The sequence below is a fragment of the Rousettus aegyptiacus genome, unplaced genomic scaffold, assembly GCF_014176215.1.
Source record: "Rousettus aegyptiacus isolate mRouAeg1 unplaced genomic scaffold, mRouAeg1.p scaffold_m13_p_13, whole genome shotgun sequence".
In the NCBI taxonomy this organism is placed as follows: domain Eukaryota; kingdom Metazoa; phylum Chordata; class Mammalia; order Chiroptera; family Pteropodidae; genus Rousettus; species Rousettus aegyptiacus.
This window is the reverse complement of record NW_023416288.1, coordinates 9,760,590-9,783,751: the sequence shown is the minus strand read 5'-3', so window position 1 is coordinate 9,783,751 and position 23,162 is coordinate 9,760,590. Positions and strand designations below refer to the sequence as shown.

The 23,162-nt window shown below is 32.5% G+C and overlaps 1 protein-coding gene across 4 annotated transcripts in view; it reads left to right on the top strand.

The window, feature by feature from the left end:
• PCLO (piccolo presynaptic cytomatrix protein) overlaps positions 1–23,162 on the top strand; it is a 353,044-nt gene that overhangs the window by 14,713 nt on the left and 315,169 nt on the right. For all 4 annotated transcript variants that reach the window (XM_016162724.2, XM_036230302.1, XM_036230303.1 and 1 more), the window contains exon 3: positions 9,159–10,565. In XM_016162724.2, the coding sequence (XP_016018210.2) occupies positions 9,159–10,565 (1,407 nt within the window). The remainder of the gene's footprint in view (positions 1–9,158; positions 10,566–23,162) is intronic.

Genomic DNA, 23,162 nt, shown 5'->3' with positions numbered 1-23,162 from the left:
ATCAAAGCCTTTTTATCACTTTTAAATAACTGTTTAGGTGTCTTTAAATAATGTTTCAGGTGTCTTCCCGCAAATTTATCTTTTACAATACCTACTAAGACTATTGTTATATATTATTGCAACTGTCATGATGTTCTAGAGAGTTTACTAAGAAAAGATGTTCTGCTCTGGAAGCAGATACATTTAATAAAATCATTTACTGGTTCAGTAAACTTAATACAGTGATGGGTCAACTTGCTTATTGTTTACATCTCGTGAGAAAACATGCATATCTGACACTCCCCCCTATTCCATATCTTAATTAGCTTAGGAAAAAAAAAAAAACAGGCTCTTACAGACATTTTAAAGGTATTATATTAAAGACAAAGATGTAAAAATCTATTAGAAGTTTTTAACTATTTTCCTTAAAGTAGTGGCTTTATCATATATATTGATAAGGCATAAAAAGATCAGGGTTGTAGTCCTTGCTCTGCCCCTCACACATGTACACTCTTGCTGATATTCCTATGAATTTACTTAAATGTAGTTCTAGGTACCTTTGATAAGGAAGAAATAACTTCACTACAAATAGTGTTTCTTGATTTTTTTTCTTCAGTAAGAAAGGAGATTGGTTTGTAGTCACAAGAAGAAGAGATCATAGTTTGAACACTATGCATTTCAGATTGTGCACTAGGAACTTTATATGCATTTTGTCATTTAATGCTCATTTAATAAGGTAGTATCCATATTTTAGAGACAAGTAAGAGGCTAAGAAAATTAGAATTCATACCTAAAGCAATTTGGAATCTATAGTGTTTCCTTATAAATTAATCATTAGATCATCCTTTGGAAAAGGAGATAATATGGTATTTTACACTTGGAAAATGTAGATATGAACTCCTAGCTCAGCTACTTACTTAATTTGTGATTTTGTTGTGTCATTTTTTTCTGAGTATGAAGTTTCCTTATGATATGAGAGTATTCATAAGTATAAATCACATTTAGCCATATGAGTGGAAGTACTTTGAAATTGAAACAAATAAATATAACATCATTATTATTATTATTATTATTATTATTATTATTATTTATCTTTATAATTCTAATAGGCAAGTTGGGATAGTGCCATCATTAACTACATCTGTAGATGAGAAAAATTTAAGTTAAGAATTTAAGTAACTTGCAAGATCAGAGAATTACTTCCCAATAAATCCCACTAAAGAAGCTGGACCTGCTGACCCCAAATTTAGCATCTTTTTAATAGGAGACTACATAGTCTCTAAATGGGCCATTGTCTAAATTTCTAGGTTGCAGAGAGAGAGAGAAAGGGGGGGGGGGAGAGAGAGAGAGGGTGTGTGTGTGTGTGTGTGTGTGTGTGTGTGTGTGTGTGTGTGTAAATTTTACATATTTTTAAAGTTAAAAAGAAATTATCCTTCTTGGCAGCAGTTTATTTTTGATTAAGTGTCAAGGTCCAAGAGTACTGATTTTATACTTTTTCATTCATTATTGCTCAAATCAGAGTTTTACATTGCTGAATTCTTTTTTATTCTTCAAGAAAGCTGTATATTCCTACTGAACCAAGCACTCTTAGATTTTGAAAAAACATGACAAAGTTAATTGCTATGACTGTTCACTGTCAAGAATAGAATTCAGGGTGTAGAAGGAAAGTCAATAATCTAGCAAATGAAGGTGGAATCTTATTTGTAAAATAGAATGAAGCTCATATAAATGATATCTGATCTTACCTGATTATGAAACAATAATAAACAATCTTACTTATTCTTTTTTCTCTGTGATCAAAAATACATATTTTTTAATCGATTGTGAAATAATTGATAGAAATCTGACATTTCTATCACTTGTTCAATATAGTCAGAATTTTCAGTAAAATTCATAAAAACTCTTAGCAGACTTCTACTTATGGAAAACAATTTTAAAAAGTGAATGTCAGGCTTCATTATATTAACCTGTGCTTGGAAATTCTGTAATAGCTTTCACTGAGAAAAATTTTAATGTGCAGATCTATGTGTTTTTTTACCTTTACAGAGGAAAGATTAAAAATACATTCAGAAGGAAATAAATGATAATTAAAAATGTAGGTAGAATCTCTGAAAAAATCTGAAAATGATGTAAAGCTGATTAAGTGTAATAATTTTAAAATCAGATTTTTTAAAAAATATATTCTTAAAAATGTACATGTATACGACTATATAAAATGTGAATAAACTGCAGATTTTAAAGGGCTTCCATTCACAAAAAGCTAAAAGAGGCTGGAACCTAATGAAACTTTATCTTTTTACACAGCTTTCATATACTTTTAACATTTCGTATATTTTTTAAGAGAAGGATTACTTTCCAAATCAACATACAAGTGTTTGTCTTAATTTCAGTGAGCATTTAATTGAAGATATACATATATATATATATAATATAGACATAGAATACAGTATATGTAATGAATTTACAAAGTTTATGAGACCTTTGGCTCTTTTCACTAATGTAATTTATTTTTCATTTTTAAACGAAATAATAGGACAATTCAATAAGCTATTCAAATGATTGAACAAACACTGCCTAATTGAAAACATTGGATCACAGGCTACAAAATGTATAATAGCTCAACGTGTGTGTTAATCAAGTGAGGTATAAAAGTTTGAATTTGCCATATGAGAAGCTGTTCTGAAGTATTAATGTATAATGTCTGTAAGTTCAGCTTACTGATTTGGGATCCTCCTCTCTTCGTGTAACTGTAATAGAGTGTGAATATATTTTTGTGTTCATGTACCGTAATTTGTAAATTGTGCTTTGGTAAAAGTCTTGGTTTTCTTGTTTTGAACTGTACTGACAAACATTAAAATATACTTTTATTATTTGATCCTATATTGTGAGTTTTTACAAATTGTTATTGCTAGCATTTAGTGAACATTATTATGCTTTATGAAGGGAAAATGGCATGTTTCTTTTATGTTTCACAAAGTTTGTTAATGGTTGCTGAATTGTGCAGCAGAAATCATTAATGCACACAGTTTCAGAGAGGAAATACCCATCCAACTTGGATGAATTGTTTTAAATAAAAGTGTTTCACCAAGTTGCTGCACATGTCGTCACAGTTCTGAGGAATGCTAGTGTCTAGTTTTTAAACAAAATAAATTGTACATTAATATGCATAGCTAAAGATGTCAACTGCAGTGAGCCATCTGTAGCCAAACTGCTGTTAGCTAGTAACTGCCTTTGTGGCAGAGGACATGTGGTTTGGGTAATCCTTGAAAAGCAGAAAGCATGATGTGATATCAAACTTTAGCTTGGTTTCTTTATAATATTATACATTCTATTATTATCTAGTATATATTAGATAATTATATTTCTATGGCATTCATAATAATATAATATGACATAATAATACTAATAATGCACTCAATAAATATTTGAAGAGAATATGATAAAAAATAGGAAAAAAGTTTAGAATAATTTATCACTAAATAATATTTAAAATTTGCTTGGTATCCAATACAGAGATAAAAGTAATCATGAGAAGTGGTTATTCCTTTTTAGCATCTATGTGAGGAGAGGAGGAGATAGAGGAAATAATTGTAAAACGAATTTTAAATACTATCTATTTGAGTCCAAATGCTGTGGTTCAAACTGTCATAGTAATATTTGAGAAGGGGAAGACCTTAATTGATGATGGACTATTAAGTGGCAAAGGAGGAAATTCAGTGTGGACCATAAAAGATAGATAGCATTTGGATAAATGGAAGAGAAATAGAAATTGGACTGTGAATCATGACTCATGTAAGAGAGAATGAGATTACTGTTTTAATATAGTAAATGGTATACATTTAGATATGGTTTAGAAAAGTCTAGCTGTGATCCATCAAGATGAACTCAATAGGTTTTATTATAAAGGACAGGATGAAAGCATATTGAAGAAAAGTTATGCACTAGCTAACTTGAATGGTATGAACAACAGCAAATATAAATTCCATATTGCTTGTTTTTGTGATTTTCCAGTATTCTAAGTACTATGCTATGTTTTGAGCAGAAATTCAATTACAAATCTTACGCAAAATTTTGTGTTTAAAATTTCCGGTTTGGAGCGCATTGAAAGGTAGATGTTAATCAATATGGCTTCTGGCCTTTTTTTTTTTCCTTTTTTTTTTTTTAGAGGATTCCATTCTGTTTTGAAGCTAAATAGATTAGTAATAGTTCTGAGCAGGAATATGCTTTAATTCTGGAACCTCAACATTGCTAACTCACCTCATTACTTAAATGTATTGAGTTATCTTGAATTATTATTGAAGACACTCTTAAAAATCAGAATATACTTTTTAAAAGTCAACAGTTTTGATAATTTTTTAAAAGTAGAATCACTAATTGAAACTCTAAATGTAAAATTCACTGTGGAACTTTCATGTGGCACCTCTTGAAACGTCTAAATAAGACATTTATGATTATCCAGAAAAGGTTTTACCCAGTGAAGTTGTAGTACTATATTTCATAGCTCTGAGACCTAACAAAAGACAACCCAGGTGATTGGATTAATCATGGAGGTGTATTATAGTTATTAAATACAAGTCTACATTAGACTACACAGTGACCTCAGAATGAGCAGAAATCCTGGCTGCTCTTACCCCCATTTATGTGGCATATTAAATCAAAAGACTGAATGAATAATTTATGCCATTCTTTTGTTCCTTTCTAATTGAATTAGAGTAGCTCATTAAACAATTGTGTCTCTAGACCTTGATTCCATTTATGCACTTTTTGTAACTAAGGCTATATAGGTGGGGAAAGCAAAAGATAACTATTTTTCCTTATTTGTTATATAAAATGTAAAATTTAAGAATAGTTGAGGTACAGCATATTTATCTAATACACTTAGATTTTTTTTTTTCATTTAACAGTTGCATATTGAAGGTAAGAGTACTTCCAGTTCATGCTGATACAGTTGTAGACTTCCCTGGTATTGTTTCTTATATTTCTCCAATGACTTCTCAAATGGATGTGGGTGGTTACAGTATAATCTAATTAGACCTAATTTGAGTGTAATGTTAGGGAGTTGGTGCTATATGTGATAAGAGACCTGGGAAGTTGTTTATGAAATATTGGTGGAAGGCTGCTTCTGCAAAACAGGCTTGGTCTCAGGTGGCGTCTGATTTCTGTGGCGGAAGAAGTGATAAGGACTAAAATCTTTTGAGAGATTCATTTATGGCTACAGTGGAGTAAAGACCCAACCATGCAGAACTAGGGGAACTGACTGTGTTGTAGACATGGGTATCAAATGGAACTGGCAAATGTCTAAGGCAATGATGGTAGTAAATTCAGATTCGCCTCTGCTCAGAGTTAGAGATAAATATTTAATTTTGGAAGAGAAATAAGCCCGTAATTGTCTCCAGGCAGGGAAAATCTGTATAGTTAGCAGGTGTGGGTAATTAAGGGGGGACTTTCAGTTTGAATCAAAATGGGGCAGATTGTCCATGGCTGCAGGTATAGAGTAGGGTTCTGGAGAGAATGGCATATACCCAGAAAATGAAGGCAGAAGCCTGTCTGGGTAAACAGTGAGGGTTAGCGGAGTAAACACAGAAATACTGTAGCTTGAAGAGCACAAATATTTTCAATTGATGTATTTAATTTAAACCATCTCCAAAAAATGTTTGTGAACGTCTGTAATGTTCAAGGGTCAATTAGACCTTGGGGGTCAATAGAAAGACTGCTACCAGGAATTTTGTACTATTAGTTCCTTACAGCCTTTCTGGAGATATAGATTTGGAAATAGCATTTTATAAGTGCTTGCATAAAAACACTAACAAATTATATATTTTGAATTTCTTGCAAAAATTAACTTTATTTTACAGTGATTGGAGAGACATTGAGGTTTGAGGGGAAGTAGTTAGAGACAATCCCTTCTGTGACTGTTTGTTTTAAACAGTTTATATTTGGTAGAGGTATAAAGTATTTGAAAAATGAAAAGTGAGGGAAAATGGCTTTGAAAATGTCAAAGAATGAATGGGAAATTACCTTTTACAAGCAGAGTAGACATACTTGAGGAATAATTAATTGCGAATGAAGTAAAAATATGACAGGAATCCTAACTCAGATGACTGAGAGGGCAACGGTGCTATTACTACTTGTTACTCTCCCTAAGTGCGTTGTGAAAGAAAAGTAGAAGGTGGCCCATGATGTTAACGCTGGGGCAGGTTGTAGCCTTTTTCATTTTCTCATTGTGTAGCAAATTTTGTTCTTTTTTTTTTTTTTATTGAATCAATGAATTTGAAATGCTGCTGTTTTCAGTACTAGATTTTTAAATGCTGAGATAAACATCATTTCTATTTTCAGCAGATTTGGCCAGTAGAATTAAATACAAAGAAGACTCTTCCTAAAAAATATCCTAAGAGGATAAAAAGCTTTTTTTATTGTGATAACTATAGATAATAGTTTTAACCTGTATTCTAGCAGTAGGGATAAATGTTGGGTGATCGAATGTCTTTTATGTGTTGTTTATCACATATCGAAATGTGGTCATTAAAAAGACAAAAGATGAGGCAGTAGAGTCTGCTTAAAAAAAGAATGAATTAAGATAAGGGCAGAATTCTCTCCCTGTGAAGAGGCAGAGATTTGTGTTTTCTACCTGTCTTTTCATGACTCTCCTCTGTCTGTCTGCGTGCAGACATAGTCATATACATTTACAAACTGTAAGGAAACATTGATTTTGGAATATGAACAGTGTTTTCCAGTGTGTTTTCCAGTGTTGATGTAAATTGTACATTTGATATGACATGGTATTGTTCTAATTTTGCAGTGGCCCAAAGATGGAATGAGAACCTACTGGCTAGCTATGCATGACGCTCCAATGTTTACATTGCAAAGAGACCTAAAATTTTACTGCTGAAACTAAATGCACCCCACAAAAACAAACAAACAAACAAACCAAAACCAAAAAAAAACCCAGGAAGAGAGGGAAGAAGAAATCATGACAAAATTGTCATTAGATACTTATTAAAAAGCTATAATAACCTTGAAATTTTGCTATGTGTTAACTTGTTTCTTATCTGACTCTTTTACTATAATATAGTCTCCATGAGGACAGATATTTGTCTTTTATTCAGTGATATGTGCAAAGTAGAAATTGCTCAATAAATATTTGAATAAAGAAATGAATAGGTGAATAGGTGAATATATTTTGTATCTACTATGGCTATGACACTTGTCAAAAAGAATAAGCAATTTAACTATAATGAAATCCACTAACCCTAGGAGTTTGTAATTTAAAGTAGTTAATGTGGATGAAGATCTCATAATATTTTATAGGAAAAAAATCAATGATATAGTATAGGTAAAGAATTATGCTTTTATTATATTTTCTTTTATCTTGTTTGGCTGGATGATTATGAGGTAGTGTGGTATCATTTAAAGCTATGGAAGAAAACAAATGAGAAGAATAAATAGTAAAATGGTAGAATTGACAATGACGGTATGGGAGATGGTTGAGAGGGTAGATGCATATTTATAAAGGGATTTCTTTCCATCAACAAGGGTCCTTACTCCCTAGCTTACCTTTAGTCATGTACTTGCATAAGTAGCAATTGCTTGATTATTTTAGGGGATTCATAAATTTATATGTATATGTATTGCTTATTTTACAAAAGCTTCAAACATACATAAAGGTAAGGATAAAAATATAACACACATAGGTACTCAATACCCTTATTGAAAACAAATGTAGTAAACACCCAAATACCTCCTACCCATATTTAACAAATATTTTAATTTTACTTTTTGATTAAGATTTTTAAACAGAAATATAAAATATCAGTTAGAGTTGAAAATTTCTTTTAACCTTCTCCAAACAAAAGTTTGCTTTCCATGAGACTGCAAAATAAGCCTTGTTATTACTGGTATACATGTTTAAATAATTTTAGTGTGCTTTTTATTATTATTTAAAACCATTTTTTTTAATTAAAAAAGTTAACTGTTTAAACTGTCAAATGAAGTTTTTACATATGTAAGGATGATTACTTCAATTTATTTACAAAAGGAAATTGCAAATAGAGTGTGTCGTTTGCTAGCCTACCACTTTTTTTGCTGTGGAAAAAACTTTTCTGTTTTCTATACTCTGTATATTTACTTATTCACCACATATAATTCTGTACAAAGAACTTAGTGCTTAACTGGTAGCATTAGTTACTTTGAGTGGAGAAGATTGGATCATGTAGAATTTGCCATTGTAAATTACTTTGGTAATATTTCAAATTTTGTAAAATGTGCATATGTTATTTTGGAATTTAAAAAGGTAAATATTAAACATGAGTACTTTTAAATTATCTTCTAAGGTATCATACAGACTTCAACATATCCTTTCACAATGGATGTGATATGAAAAGAACTGATGCACTGTACCTATGCATGTATAGATATATGATATACATGTATATCATCATATATGTATATGTGTATATATATATATCTCACCAGTCAAATAAATATACTGCTTACTTATATTGCTCTTTCCAAGATATTCATAAAAATGATAAAGAAAAATGCTTTCTCTGCTAGATCATGCTATTTGTGATCATTTGAGGGGATGCCATTATTTTTTCTATATTTTCTTAACAGAGAATGCTCTCTTTTTAACCCAGTATGGTTAACAGTTTTTCTTTTCACACATTTGATTATGTCGCCTTGGAGAGGGAAGTAATGCTCTGCTAATTTAAGAAATTAGCAATGTGTTAATAATTTGACAAGCCTACACTGGATTGTATAACTAAAAACTATTTATGAGCCATCAACAGAGAATATACCTAACATAACTGATCTATGGAATCTAGTACATGACTCATGTTTTTATTTATAATACCTGGCTTTCTACTTCTGGGAATGATCAAACTTCGAGTAAATTAAAGGCAAAGAATAACAAAATTATCTTTAGAAGAAAAGTACAATTCTATGTTGATTTTTACCTTTTATTTTCCTTAAAATATAGAGCGCTTATTTCTGAGGTTCATTAGTTATTTGTTAATGTAATCAACATTTTAATATTTTAACACATTAAAATTATTTGATTTATATTATATTTTGCATGGTGAGAGGCATAATTTCAGATAGTACTATGCATTTTTAAAGTGTTTTTTTCTTTCTATATAATCATTATCTCAGTAACCATTGTTCTATATTATTTCTAGATAAAAGAGTGGCTCTGTTTAAACTGTCAGATGCAAAGAGCTCTTGGAGGTGATCTGGCTCCAATTCCATCATCACCCCAGCCCACACCGAAGACTACCGCAGTTCTTCCTACATCAACAGTGAGCAAACCATCCCCACAGTCGGAGCAGATTTCTTCAAAGAAAGATACTGCACCCAAACAGGATATCTCAAAGACACCTGAGTCCAGAAAGCCCCCACCACTGGTGAAACAACCAACCCTTCATGGTTCTCCCCCTGTCACAGCCAAGCAGCCTTCTGTGGCAGAGTCCTCATTGAAGCCGGCCCCTCCCAAAGAGCCTTCTGTCCCATCCGAGCAGGCCAAGGCCCCCATAGCTGGTGAAAAACCAAAGCAGCCCAAGACAGTAAAGCCAGCCACAGACATTGTGTCTTTATCGTCAACGGCAACAAAACCTGATATTCCGAGCTCCAAAGTACAGTCACAGGATCAAGAGAAAACAATCCCACCTCTAAAAATAGACTCAGCCAAACCCTCACAAAGTTTTCCACCAACAGGAGGAAAGGTCACCCCAATGGACTCTGAAGTCATACCTCGACCTGCATCAGATTCGAAAATTATTTCACATCCTGGGCCTAGTATGGAGAGCAAAGGTCAAAAACAAACTGATCCAGTTCAAAAGAGGGAAGAACTCAAGAAAGCACAAACCAAAATGACTCCTAAACCAGATGCCAAGCCAATGCCAAAAGGGACACCGACACCTCCAGGCCCTCGACCTACCACTGGCCAAACTGTGCCCCCATCTCAACAGCCATCGAAGCCTCAGGAGCAGTCGAGACGTTTCAGTCTGAATCTGGGAAGTATTACCGATGCCCCCAAATCACAGCCCACAACTCCTCAAGAAACTGTGACTGGGAAACTCTTTGGTTTTGGAGCATCGATCTTCAGCCAAGCATCTAATCTAATTTCCACAGCAGGCCAGCCCGGATCTCATTCACAAAGTGGGCCAGGGGCCCCAACCAAACAAGTCCCTCCTCCTTCACAGCTGCCTACTTCTCAGGGGTCAGCCAAGTCTACAGGTCAGGTACCACCAGCACCTGCAAAGGTTATACCTGTGAAAAAGGAAACAAAAACTCCAGTAGCTGAAAAAATAGAGCCCAAAGCTGAACAAGTTCCAACAGTAAAAAGAACAGAAACAGAAAAGAAACCTCTTCCTATTAAGGATAGCACACCTTCAATAGCTGAGACTCAACAGGCTGCCCTTCCTCCCAAACTGGAGAAAACTCCCAAACCAGAACCCACCTGTCCTCTCTGCAAAACTGAACTCAACACAGGTTCTAAGGATCCTCCTAATTTCAACACTTGCACTGAATGCAAGAATCAAGTATGTAATCTCTGTGGATTTAACCCTACACCACATTTAACTGAGGTAAGCAATATAGATATTACACATGGATATGAGTTTATTGTGTATTCTGAAGTATTTTGGTAGCCAAATTTCTGAGCAAAAAATGCATTTTTAGTAAAGAAATAAAATTAATGTTGATATCTTAGAAGTTTCAATTACATATTTATAGGTTTTATTTCTTATTAATTTATATAGTTTATACTTTTCTGGGTTAATGTAACAGAAGTAAGAATATGAAGTAAACCGACAACTTAAAATAACAATTATCTCAATCCTTTATGAATTAAGCACCTATAACTTTGGAGGGCTATCTGGTTTTCTCTTATGGACATCAAATGAGTTGTAATTTACTATTTCTAATATCTCTAATCTAGTCTGTCTAATACACACAAAAAATATTTGATTGGTTACAGATCCATAAACAACATGAGATCTGTTATTTTACAAAGACCGTTAAGAACTTTGTCAAGGGAATAACATTGTCTACTAGAAAATATTGGTTCAAATATTTTCTGTCTGGACTTTTTGTAGTGCTGTATAGCTATTATCTGTCATAAATATAAGAGCACTTTTTTAAGAACTATGGAAAGAAAAAAAATATGGAGTTCATTGACTGATGTCAAGAATTTTTTTATGGAATGATAAGAATATTCTTTTCACAAAGTAAGTGACCACAAAGCAAGTAGTAAATTTCTACCCAATATAGTTATGAAGTAATGAATGAGCCTTAGTAATGTATTAGGGCTAAAAAAATTTGGATCAGAAGATTGATGGGTTAAATGATTTCTGCTGTCTTACATAAATAATAATAATGTTTTAATAAATATTTTTGGATTGAATTATAAATAATTGTTCATTGTTTTTACATAAATAAAAAAACAGATTACCTTAATTTTGTAATTCACTGGAATGGAAAAGTTGAAGAGATTTTTAGCAACTATACAAAGGAAGCTTTAGAGATTTTTGGTGTTGTTTTTGAGTAAAAACTTTAAAGAATAAACCATATAATACTTTTATTTTTTAAAGATATTAGGTTGTTTTGATATCATCAATACTGTATCAAAGTATTATCCCCACAGAATTAAGCAGATTTTTATTCTCTTTAACTGTGATGAATAATGTTAACTGTAACCCATTTTAAAAGGAGATAAAATTTGATTTCTTTCAGTGTATCATATGTGATAAAAACTATATTAATTACAGTAATATTTTTAGAAGAGTTGTTTTTGTTTATGTGTTCATGAAGAGGGAAATTTTGGTTTTCCCAGTAAACAGGTCCTTGAATAATGTCATTTTGTTCAAGGTCATTTCATTATAATGTTGAAGAGAATTAAAAAAATCGACTCTGGCCAGGGCCACTGTCCATGCGGAGTTTCCACGTTTTCTGTATGTCTGCGTGGGTTTTCTTCAAGTACTCTAGTTTCTTCCCATGTCCCAAAGATATGCATGGGAGGTCAACTAGTTTGTATAAATTATCCCAGTCTGAATGTGTGTTGGTGGGTGTGAGTGGCCCTGCCGTAGAAGGGCATCCTGTCCAGGGTGGATTTCCACCTGGTGCTCTGAGTTGTTGGGCAAAGTTCCAACCACCTGTGACCCTGAACTAAAATAAGAGTGTTGGAAAATAATTATTTTACTTCTTTTTGTTAATGTATGTATAGCTCACATTTATGTCAGTGTTTAATATTAAAAGTATTTTAGGTCTTTATTTAGAAGTTTGGTGATGTTTTTGTTACCAGAAATATGCTGTAGGAGCACAACTCTTGTTTATATCAATTAGCCTATGGTAAAACGATTTCCTTACATGTTGTTTTGCTTTAAGTCGCAGTTTCCAAGAAACTAGAGATGACATTGAAAACTTACTATCCACTTGTATTAATTTCGTAAATTAAAAAAATTTATTTCATTTAATGAGGAGTCTTATGATATCAAAACCATTTAGTTAATTTAGTTATAAAACAAATTACACCATAAAAGCTAAACTAAATGTCTACATTTAAAGTATATTTCAAGTGCACTAAACAGTGTATTGAAAAGGGAGAACTGTAACTTATATTTATGTGTGTATACATATGTAAATGTATACATTTGGGCCATAGTGATTATTAGAATTTTGTCAGTATTTGGAGGTATGAAATGAGAGCCCTGGCTGGAGGGCCGATTAAACCTTTCACAAAAATCTTTGATTTTACGTGTGTTGGTCAATTATATTTTGGAGGTAGTACTGTGGAAAGGAGATTTCTTGCACAACGCAGGGAATTTTCTAGAGTATGTGTGGAATTTCAGTAGTTTGAAAATATAGTTTCAAGTTTTTAAGTGGTTGAGGTGATGTCCAATTTTAAATATGATCAGTGAGATTTAGACAGTCGTCATTCTTCAGATTATTTTGCTCTGCAGTAATTTCTTTGAATTTGGAAGGTCATATTTTACAGGAGGAAAAAAGTTTGATATAACAAAGGCAGTGGATTAGTGTTCTAGGCTCAATTTGCTAATTCACAAGAAGTTTTCAGTCAGTATAAGGGCTTAATGCCTTCTGTTCTCTAGGGTAAAGTCCATTAGCTGACCCAGCAACAATGAAGATTAGTTGAGTTAATCCATGTTTAAATAGTTTTTATTATTATTACCTAAGAGACTTTAGAGGACTGCAAGAAGGGGTTAGTTGAAGAGAAAGGCATATTGTGTTTGCATGTGTGTGTGCACACTCATATGCACACACATATACATAAATACCCAAGAAATTGTAAATATGATAATGGGCTTAACTCATGGGCTATCCCAGTGTCCATACTACTAATCTCTCTAAATCGCGAGTGCTTGGGAAAGCATCTCCTTCTTACTCCTTGGTTTATTTTTATGATTTCTTCATTCTGCTTGTGATATTTTTCCTGTGATCCAGTATTTTCTACTGGCTGGCACTGTACTTTCATTGTAGTTTTAGAGAGCACATGCTGAAAATACTCAGACTTTATGCGTGCAGTGTAAGATATGGTATTCCTCAAGAAAGGCTTCAACTATTTTCCAACTATTTTTTCTAACTCTATTATAAACCTCTGCTTCTACTGTGCTAATCACTGTGAGGCAGGACTTCTTTTTCTGCTGGTAATAGTCTGCCCTCACATTTTGCTGTTCTGTTCCTCTGGTGGTGAGAAGAGCTGGTCCTAGTTTGTCACAGGTTAGGGAGCTATCAGCAGTATTCCTCTTCTCTCTTCCCCTGCTGTCAATCAAACACACCTGTCTCTAAGGTTGTTTCCTGTATTTCATGCTCAACATCCTCCTTACACCTGAGGAGTGCCAAGGGCTGCATGCTGGGCCCTGCAGGGTAGCCAAGCTTCAGCTGAAGCCTTATGGTTTAACTGTTTGATGCCCAGTTTGTATAAATGGTGTTATAATCCATTAACTTCTGCTAGCAAGGAACAACTCTTTTAGGCTTTAATTTCTGCCAACTCAGGGAATATCTTACCTTGAAAAGAGTTTTAAAAGTGGCAGTTAGGCTTTCTAAAAAAGCTAGTCTTACAGAATCTGGAAGCATGCTGAAAAAAACAGTCTAAATTGTAATTAAATTACCTAGAGAATTTTAATCATTCTAGTCCAGTTCAAATGCAAAAAGAGTCAAATTATAGTGGATGTTTATTTTGTTGTTTGTACTATCTTCTTCAAAAGTAACTCTTTACTGTGAAAATAAGACTTGAAAATGTTTCCTCATGTTTCAGGAAGTCTTAAAGTCATACTTTTGCTTCCTGAGTAAGATAATTATCCATGGACTAAATGATGTAGGAATAACTAGCATATACTTGTCACTAGGCAACAAATAGGCCTTTTGAGCCAATTAAGTCACAGTGGTATAACTGAGATCCCTTCAGATCTTTACTCTCTAGCCAGGGTGGTTTCTGCATTCTCTATCGTATACCCAAGGAAGGCCTAGTGGGGATGTGCTGCATTTCCTGGTTTGTAAACACATAATTTATTGCCTTTACTTTAAAGGTCATTACTTAAGACTTTAAAATCATATATCTGTTACTAAAAGCATTTAGGTACACACATATATGAGAAATTAAAGACTGAAAGAATAATCAAAATTCAATAAGGAAAAAAGAATAGCAATAATATGTTTCAAAATAATTACATATGATGGAGATTTACATTCCGAATAAAGCTCTTACATACGTGGCAAAGAGGGACACTTGATGGCCCTTTTCCCTGACATAAATTTAATAAATTTATCTGTAGAAATAATTTTTATTAATTTTTAGAAGAAATTTGACATTAGTTTTTTATTGTGATAGTTGAAAAAATCCAAACATGGGTTTAAAATAGAAATATTTTGTTTAAACAAATTTGAACAAAAAGTAACTTGTTCATTAGTCTTTTTAAATGCATTTTTAGATAGCTAATATTCTACTGTGTGGTAGTGTTATATTTCCAATATTAACATGCGATTATACACCATTTTCCCATGTGGTTAAACACCTCTTAAATACTATTTAAAATGATTAAGTATTACTCAGCTCCATGGATTTCATATACATTGTCTACCTATTAGGGATTTAGGTCATTTTCATTTTTTAATTTTTAAATAAGATGAACATTTTTTAATATAAATATTTTTATATTTAACTGTTTCCCAAGGAAAGCTTACTAGTAATAGGGTTGCTAATTAAGGGATAAGGACCTTGAAGTATCAAGTTCTTTTTGGAGATGTGATAGCAGTTGACCTTGCCACCATTAGTGTATGTGATTGTTTTTATATTACAGCCTCTCCAGACTTAAATTGTCATTTAAAACGACATTTGTTAATTTGGAATCCTAAAAGTGCTACAATATTATTTCTTTGATTTGTATTTCTTTGATTACCAGAAATTTTATTTAGATATTAAATGTAAATAGATGATTCTAAATAAGATCTAGACAAACATTGTGTAGACATTGTGGGGTAAGGTAAACGGCTATCAATCATGATGTTATTTTTTTTAATGGTGCTAGATTTGACTAGGCCTATGTGCAAAGCATTGTGCCACACGTTTTACTTATAACTGCCCTGTAGGGTAGGTTTTACAGCTATTTTAGAGATCAAGAGGATGAATACCAGAGAGGTAAAGCCATAGAGGTATAATTCAGAAGCTGAGCCAGTGTGCTCTCCTGTACTATGTTCAAATAACTTGAGAACTCAGTAACAAATGCCATTTGTTCTGTGCTCTTACCTATAAGTTGTGTCAGGTGGTAATTATTATGACTTTAATACCAACAAATTTGCTAATATGTACATTAAAACCAGGTAACATCTGGGGCCCACAGAATAATGATAGCTGTGTTACACTGTTGAATTTAGAAGATTGGGCAGATTGAGAGGTTCAGAAGCCTAGAGGCCAGCATTATTTACTTTTCTTTCTAGATAAGTCAGCGTTTCTTTCCTATAGGTCAGCATTTATAGGTGAGAGCATATGGCAGAAGGATGAAATGATGTCCCTGCCTTCATCTGTAATAACATGCTTGCTCCAGCTGCCAGACATACTATTATATTCCTGCCAATGCATGCAATAACTTTACTTCAAGAAAATGATGAACATCTAAGTGTTCTGTTGGTGGTAGCAGTGGTTAATTTTTGCATCTACCAATATTTTTGTATATCCTCCTTTGTTACAGTCCTAGGAGTGGAATTGCTTTACCATAGGTAATGTCTGTTTTAAACTGGTTCTCTGCAGCAGTTGTATCAATTTATATTCTGATGAACCATGTACGCCCTACTGTTTTCTCTAGAGCTGCATCATCTAGATAGACACTGAACAAATGTAGCTTAATTAGTATTGTGGCTAGCTCAAATTAAGATTACTTTAAATGCAAAAAAAAAAAAAAATTAGATTTAAAAATCCTAGTATGAAAAAATGTACCATATCTCACTAATAATTTTATGTTGATTACTGTTATGTAAGCCTTTTCTTCCATAAATATTGTGTTACTACTGCCTTTTTATCGTGTGACTTTATAGTTGCATATGTGCACATTGCAGTGTGCTGCTGGATAGAATATATTTCTTTCTCTCTATACAAGCAAAACTCAAATATTCTTGTATTTGTTGCACTCTGATGATCTTTTCCAGAGCTCAGTTTCCTCATGTTATGCAAAATAACTGTTTCTTTTTGCGTGCTCTGCTGAGCAGATAGCACTCAGGGCTTGCATCTTCAAGAGGTATGCCTACTGATGCCTGGCCTGGCCTGAGGAGCAATGTTCTCATGTTTTGTTAATCATCAGTAAGAAATACCTATACTACTTACTGCCATATGTGGCCATACCAATCTTTAGGTCAGGATATCTTCTCTTCACTACTGACCCTTCTTGTTCCAAATGTTTCCTCCTAGTTATTATTTCTTTTCAGAACTTTTGGGTCTGTTTAGGTTCTGCCTGTGGCTTTATTTGAAAATCATGTTTTTTTTGGTCATTTGTTACCAGAATACTCAGCCATACAGAATATTAGAACTTGAATATGTCATCTGTTGCACTATTTTCTTTCCTTTCTTGATGGCCATCCATTATATTTTTAAAACTCTATTCTAATAATTTGAGTCAGTAAAGTACTCTACAACCTATAGAGTAAAATTTCTGAAGAAAAATGAATAGCTTTATGTTCCCCATGCATTTCATGTTAATGATTTGGTATCTATTCAGATGTCTTTTTGTTGTTCTCATTTTTGCTTTTTGTTGGTTTTTATAATGGTTATACAAACAGCGAAATATAGAAAGATTTGAGATTTTTAGAAAAGTTTTGTGGGATAGTTATTTTTTAAGTAGTGTATTGCTTTTGAAATGAACATATGAACTAGGCTGCAGTAAAACATTTATACATATATTTTTTTGTTGTATTTTATGTGTTAGATAAATTACTTGAAATGGGTAGGCAAGGTTAAGGCAAATGAGTTTAGCAACACTTCCATATTATTTTGTTTAAAAATGGTAATATTTATAGCTCTGCCAACAAACTATGAGTGTCTCTACTTTTCTACATTGACTCATGGTTCATATTTATCAATTTCGACAGTCAGAAATTATATTTTATTGTTGCATAATTTTACATTTTCTCACCTATTTTGAGTTTAAACATTATATATTTATCAACATCACTTGTCAATCAACCATTTATCCATTTATATTATTCCTTTTTTAAAACTGCCTATTTATACCAATGGGCCATTTTTGTTTTGTGTGTGGTGGGGGAGGGGGTGTCTGTGTATTTCTTATACTATTTTAGAGAATTTAACTATCTGTTGACTTATCTTGAAATGATTTTCTCTGTCAATCACTTGTTTTCAACTTCCTTTATGAAATTTCCCTCTATATATGAAGCTTTTAAAAAAACTTTTTATGCAATCAAACCTTTAAAATTTGCCTTATGATTACTTATTTTGCTAAAGGCCTTTTCACATTTACATGATAAAGCTAGCCTTCCACATTTATTCCTAAACATCTGTATATATATATATTTTTTCACTTCAGATCACTTATTTATCCGTAATGTTTTTGGATGGGTATGGTGTAAAGGTGACGGGTCTAATTTTATATATTCAAAAGGTATAGCCACTTACTTCCACATCGTTTACTAAGCAATTCATTCTTTTCACTCTGATTTTTTAGTGCCACTTTTAGCATGTAATAATTTTTTAGTGCCACTTTTAGTGTGTAAAAACAGTTTATTCTTCTAGATTTTTTCATTTGCACTGTTGTATGTCTAGTTAACTATGTGAATACCTCACTGGTTTTTTTTGGGGGGGGGGGTGGTTCAGTTTTAATCTTTAAAGTTATTAAATATCTATGAAGTTTACCAAAAGAGTCTAATAATGGGGTATTGTCCAGCCCAGGATTTGACTTTACTGTACTTATAAGCTAATAAATTAACTTAGTACTGTTTTGTAGATGGCGATAGTAAATGTGAGATTTCTTGTTTATAGGCAAAGAACTTTATTACTCACACCAGAGCAGGCAGCAAGATTATATGCATATTTGCATCAGTTCCCCTTGCCTTCTACTCTCATGGGGGTGATGTGATACAGGCATAAATTGATGATGCACACACAGTAAATTGGAGTCACAGGTGAGGAACACTAATCTTGTGGAATCCACTTCTTTGTTTTTTTTCTCATTTTTTAAATTAAATTTATTGGGGCGACATTGGTTAATAAAATGAAATAGGTTTCAAATGTGCAGTACAGTAATATGTCATAAGTATATTGTGTTATATGTTCACCACCCAAAGTTAAATTTCCATCACCATATATTGGACCCCTTTTACCATTATTTACCTTCCCCCTTCACCCCTTTTCCTTTTGGTAACCACTAAACTGTTGTCTGTGTCCATGAATCTCTGCTTGTTTGTCTTGTTCACTTGTTGCTTTCAGGTTTTTATCCGATGGAAATTATATGGTTCTCAACTTTTTCTGTCTGATTTATTTTGCTTAGCATGATAATCTCAAGGTCTATCTATGCTGTTGCAAAAGGCAATGTTTCACCTTTCCTTATGGCTGAATAATATTCCATTGTACATATCCAGTCATGTATTGAAATGCACTTTGGTCATTTCCATGTTTTGACCATTGTGAATAATGCTGTTATGAACATCGGGATGCATATATCTTTACGGATAAATGCTTTCAGATTTTTTGGTAGATGTCCAGAAGGAGGATTGCTGGGTTATATGGTGATTCTATTCTTAATTTTTTGAGGAACCTCTATACTGTTTTCTATAGTGACTGTACCAATTTACAGTCCTACCAGCAGTGTATGAGGGTTCCTTTTCCCCACAACCTCTCCAACTTGTTATTACTTGTCCACTTGATGATTGCCATTCTAATAAGTATAGGTAGAATCTCATTGTGGGTTTCATTTGTATTTCTCTAATGCTAGTGAAACTGAACATCTTTTTATATTTGTTGGCCATTTGTATGTCTTCTTGGGAGAAGTATTTGTTCAGGTCCTCTGCCCTTTTAAACATTGGATTTTTTGGGGGGGAGGTTGTATGAGTTCTTCGTATATTTTGGATATTAACCCCTTATAGAGGCATCGTTTGCAAATAGCTTCTCTCATTCAGTTGTTAGCCTCTTTGTCTTGTTGATGGTTTCTTTTGCTGTGCAGAAGCTTTTTAGTTTGATATAGTCCCATTCATTTATTTTTACTTTTACTTCCCTTGCCTTTAATATCAAAGCCATAAAATCTCTAAATCCAAGGTCCATGAGTTTAGTACTTTTGTTTTCTTCTATGCAATTTATTGTTTTAGGTCTTATATTTAGGTGTTTGATCTATTTTGAGTTAATTTTTGTGTATGGTGACAGCAGTCTAGTTTCATTCTTTTGCAGGTGGCTTTCCAATTTTCCCAGCACCATTTATTGAGAGGATTTCTTTTCTCCATTGTATGTTCTTGATTCCTTTGTCAAAAATTATTTGCCCATATATACAGGTGTTTGTCTATGAACTCTCAATTCTGTTCCACTGGTCTGTGTGTCTGTTTTTTCTGCCAATACCATGCTGTTTTGATTATTGTCACTTTGTAGTGTATTTTGAAGTCAGACAGAGTGACATCTCTAGCCTTGTACTTTTTTCTCAGGATGGCTTTGGCTATTTTGGGACCCTTGTGATTCCATACAAATCTGATGATTTTTTGTCCTATTTCTTTAAAAAATGCTGATGGTATTTTGATGGAGATTACATAAATCTGTATATTGTTTTGAAAATAAGGTCATTTTAGCTATGTAGATTCTTCCAATCCATGAACATGGAATATCTTTCCATTTTTTTGTGTTGTCTTCAATTTCTTTTAATAATATCTTATAGTTTTCAGTATATAGGTCCTTCACTTTCATTAAGAATCCTCATCTTTTCAGCAAACAGTAAGCTAATCTGCTCTTTGTCCCATGGGAAACATTAATGATCCCTTAAGGTTACCTACTGAACACACGAGCTTGAGAAATGGACAAGGTAAAGAGCAGCTAAGGCCTTGCATTGTCAGCATACCCTGTGAGATGTGTAGGAGCAGGAAAGACCCACTGAGGATTGTATTTTTTAAAGAAGTATTGATTATCTAGTGGATTTTAAGCTTAAGATATTATGAACTCCTTAAAATATGTTAAATATAGAGACTAATATAGAAAAAAAAAAGTGAAAATGTGCTGGTTGAGGCCTGGCAGCTGCTCATTTGGAAACCTCTTTTACTCTTGGACCTGACTCTGATCCAACTACATGAAACTCCCATGAAAAAGGACTACCTATCAAACCAGCAACTTTAAAGATAAAGAAAAGTAGGTTCAGGGAATTGGATGTTATGCTTAAAGTTGGGACCAGATGGTTGTTGCTATAATACAAAATACAAATACTGTTTTCCTTAAGTTTGTTTTCTGCATCTTTTCAAAAATCCCTTTCTTTACTTAATTTTGTGAACAAAAGACACAAAAAGAAAACTAGTGAAACAACTCAATCATATTCAAACAAGCATTGTTCCAACAGAAAATACATGCTCTATAATTTAATATATATTAACATTTTCTTTCTACAGTAATGTGAGTTACATAATTTCAGATATTAACATGATTTGAAAATAAATTCACTGGCATTTCCACTACACAGACAGATTTGTGGGCAGGACTCTGGGATTGCTTTTTCATTAAATTATAGAAATCTACCTAATCAGGTGGTGAAATAATGTTTCAGGTCTAAATATGACAGACTAAAAGGTAATGTACATGGTTGTTTTATAAATTTATTATATATCTTTTATACTGTAGAAGAAAATAGTAATAATAGATGTTTATATAAGTAATTAAAATGATATGTTTGCTTTACTATTTCTTCACATTAAAAAGTTATACATATGTATATATGTATATTTTAGATCTAAAAATATAAATTTCCCTGGGGAGAGGTTAGGACTTAAAATACCACAAGGTTTAATTTGGGGGTATACTATCAATGTTGTATACTAGCATATTGAATCGTGAGTCACATCTGCCTTGTCAATTTTAAAAAGGTGTTGTAGTATCAAGTAGAAATATGATAAGCAGAAGAAATCAAAATGTCTTACACATGGAATTAACCAGTGGAATAAAAACAACTTCAGATGTCTATGTGTGGAATGACTGAAGTTGGACTTAAGTACTTTTTGCTTCTCTTTTGTATTACAATTAGATGTGAGAAGACTTGACATTTTAATTTACTAATTTGAGAATCCACAGAAAGGATGTTCATTTAAAGCATTTTCAATTATTTGATTTTTGAATGCTATAATTAGGCTTTTCTAAACAACTAATAAAATTCATAGGTAAATTAAGACTGTATGTTTATCCTAATTGTTTTCAAATCTTGAAATTAAATTTGTATTCCCTTAGATTACCGTTTAAGCATGTCAGAGTAACTATTATACATTTTTTCACCTAATTGCAGTTTATCTCACTATTTCATAACTTTATAGGTAGAATGAATTTTTTAACATGCCATTTACTGTCATCATGTCAAAGTACCATCACAAGAAGTTTTCTTTTGCACCTGCTAAAAATAGAATCTCTCTACCTGAGCCACACTTCCAAAGGAAGCTAATTAAAACTCAGTAAACAATACACCTTTTCGTTAGTTAACTGCAAGAATGCCTGCTAATTTCTTTCGCTGTTTATTCAGCCTTCATGAAACTCTGTGGACTTCTGAAGTTTATTATATATCATGTATTTATTCTTCCATTGTTGTTTAATTTATCAACATACTGCATTAAACGAATAACTACTAGAAAAATTACTACTATCCACTTTAAAAAAACTCACATTCATACAGAAGTGATTATGTAAGTATCATCTAAGTATACAAAACCCTTAAATGATTTCAATGGATAGAAGTGAATAATATCAGCTGAGTTGTGCAAAACAAAAAATTGAATATATTTTGTAACTTTTATAAAAAGAAAAATCTTCTGTGTAAAAACCTTGCTCACTTATCAGGATTCTAAACCACCCAGAGTTAGTTTTCTCATGACATTCATTGTAATGCAGTATAAAGGCATATACTAATTGATGTACCCAACACAATATGATAAAATACTTGTCCAAATAATCTAGGATGTTTTATTTTTTTTTTCAAACATGTATTTTATTGAAGGGTACTCCCACAAGATGCTATACTAAAACCATGTTTCTTGGCTAAAAAAATTTGCAAATGCTTCATATTTAATCTCTCAGAGATATGGATTACGTACATTTGTACTATTAGAAATCTTTTAATATAGGACTTTATTTAACCAAACATAAAAAAAAATTACTACACAATATTTTTTAGGTATTTGGCAGAGCTAGTGTTTATAAAAGACATAGAAATAGTATTTTAAATGTTAAATACACTTAAATTAATACCTTCATTTTTTAAATGTACAAGAAATAGTATTTTAAATGTTAAATACACTTAAATTAATACCTTCATTTTTTTATTCTTAAAATTGTTCCTTTGCCTCCAGAGTCATATTACACTGTCTTGGGAAATATTCCATTAAAATGTACCACATATATTTCATATTCAACATGCCCCATGTTGGAATCATTATTTTTTCCTCATGTTCCTCTTCACGTGTTGCCTGTCATATTGAAAAGCATCATAAGTCCTGAGAGT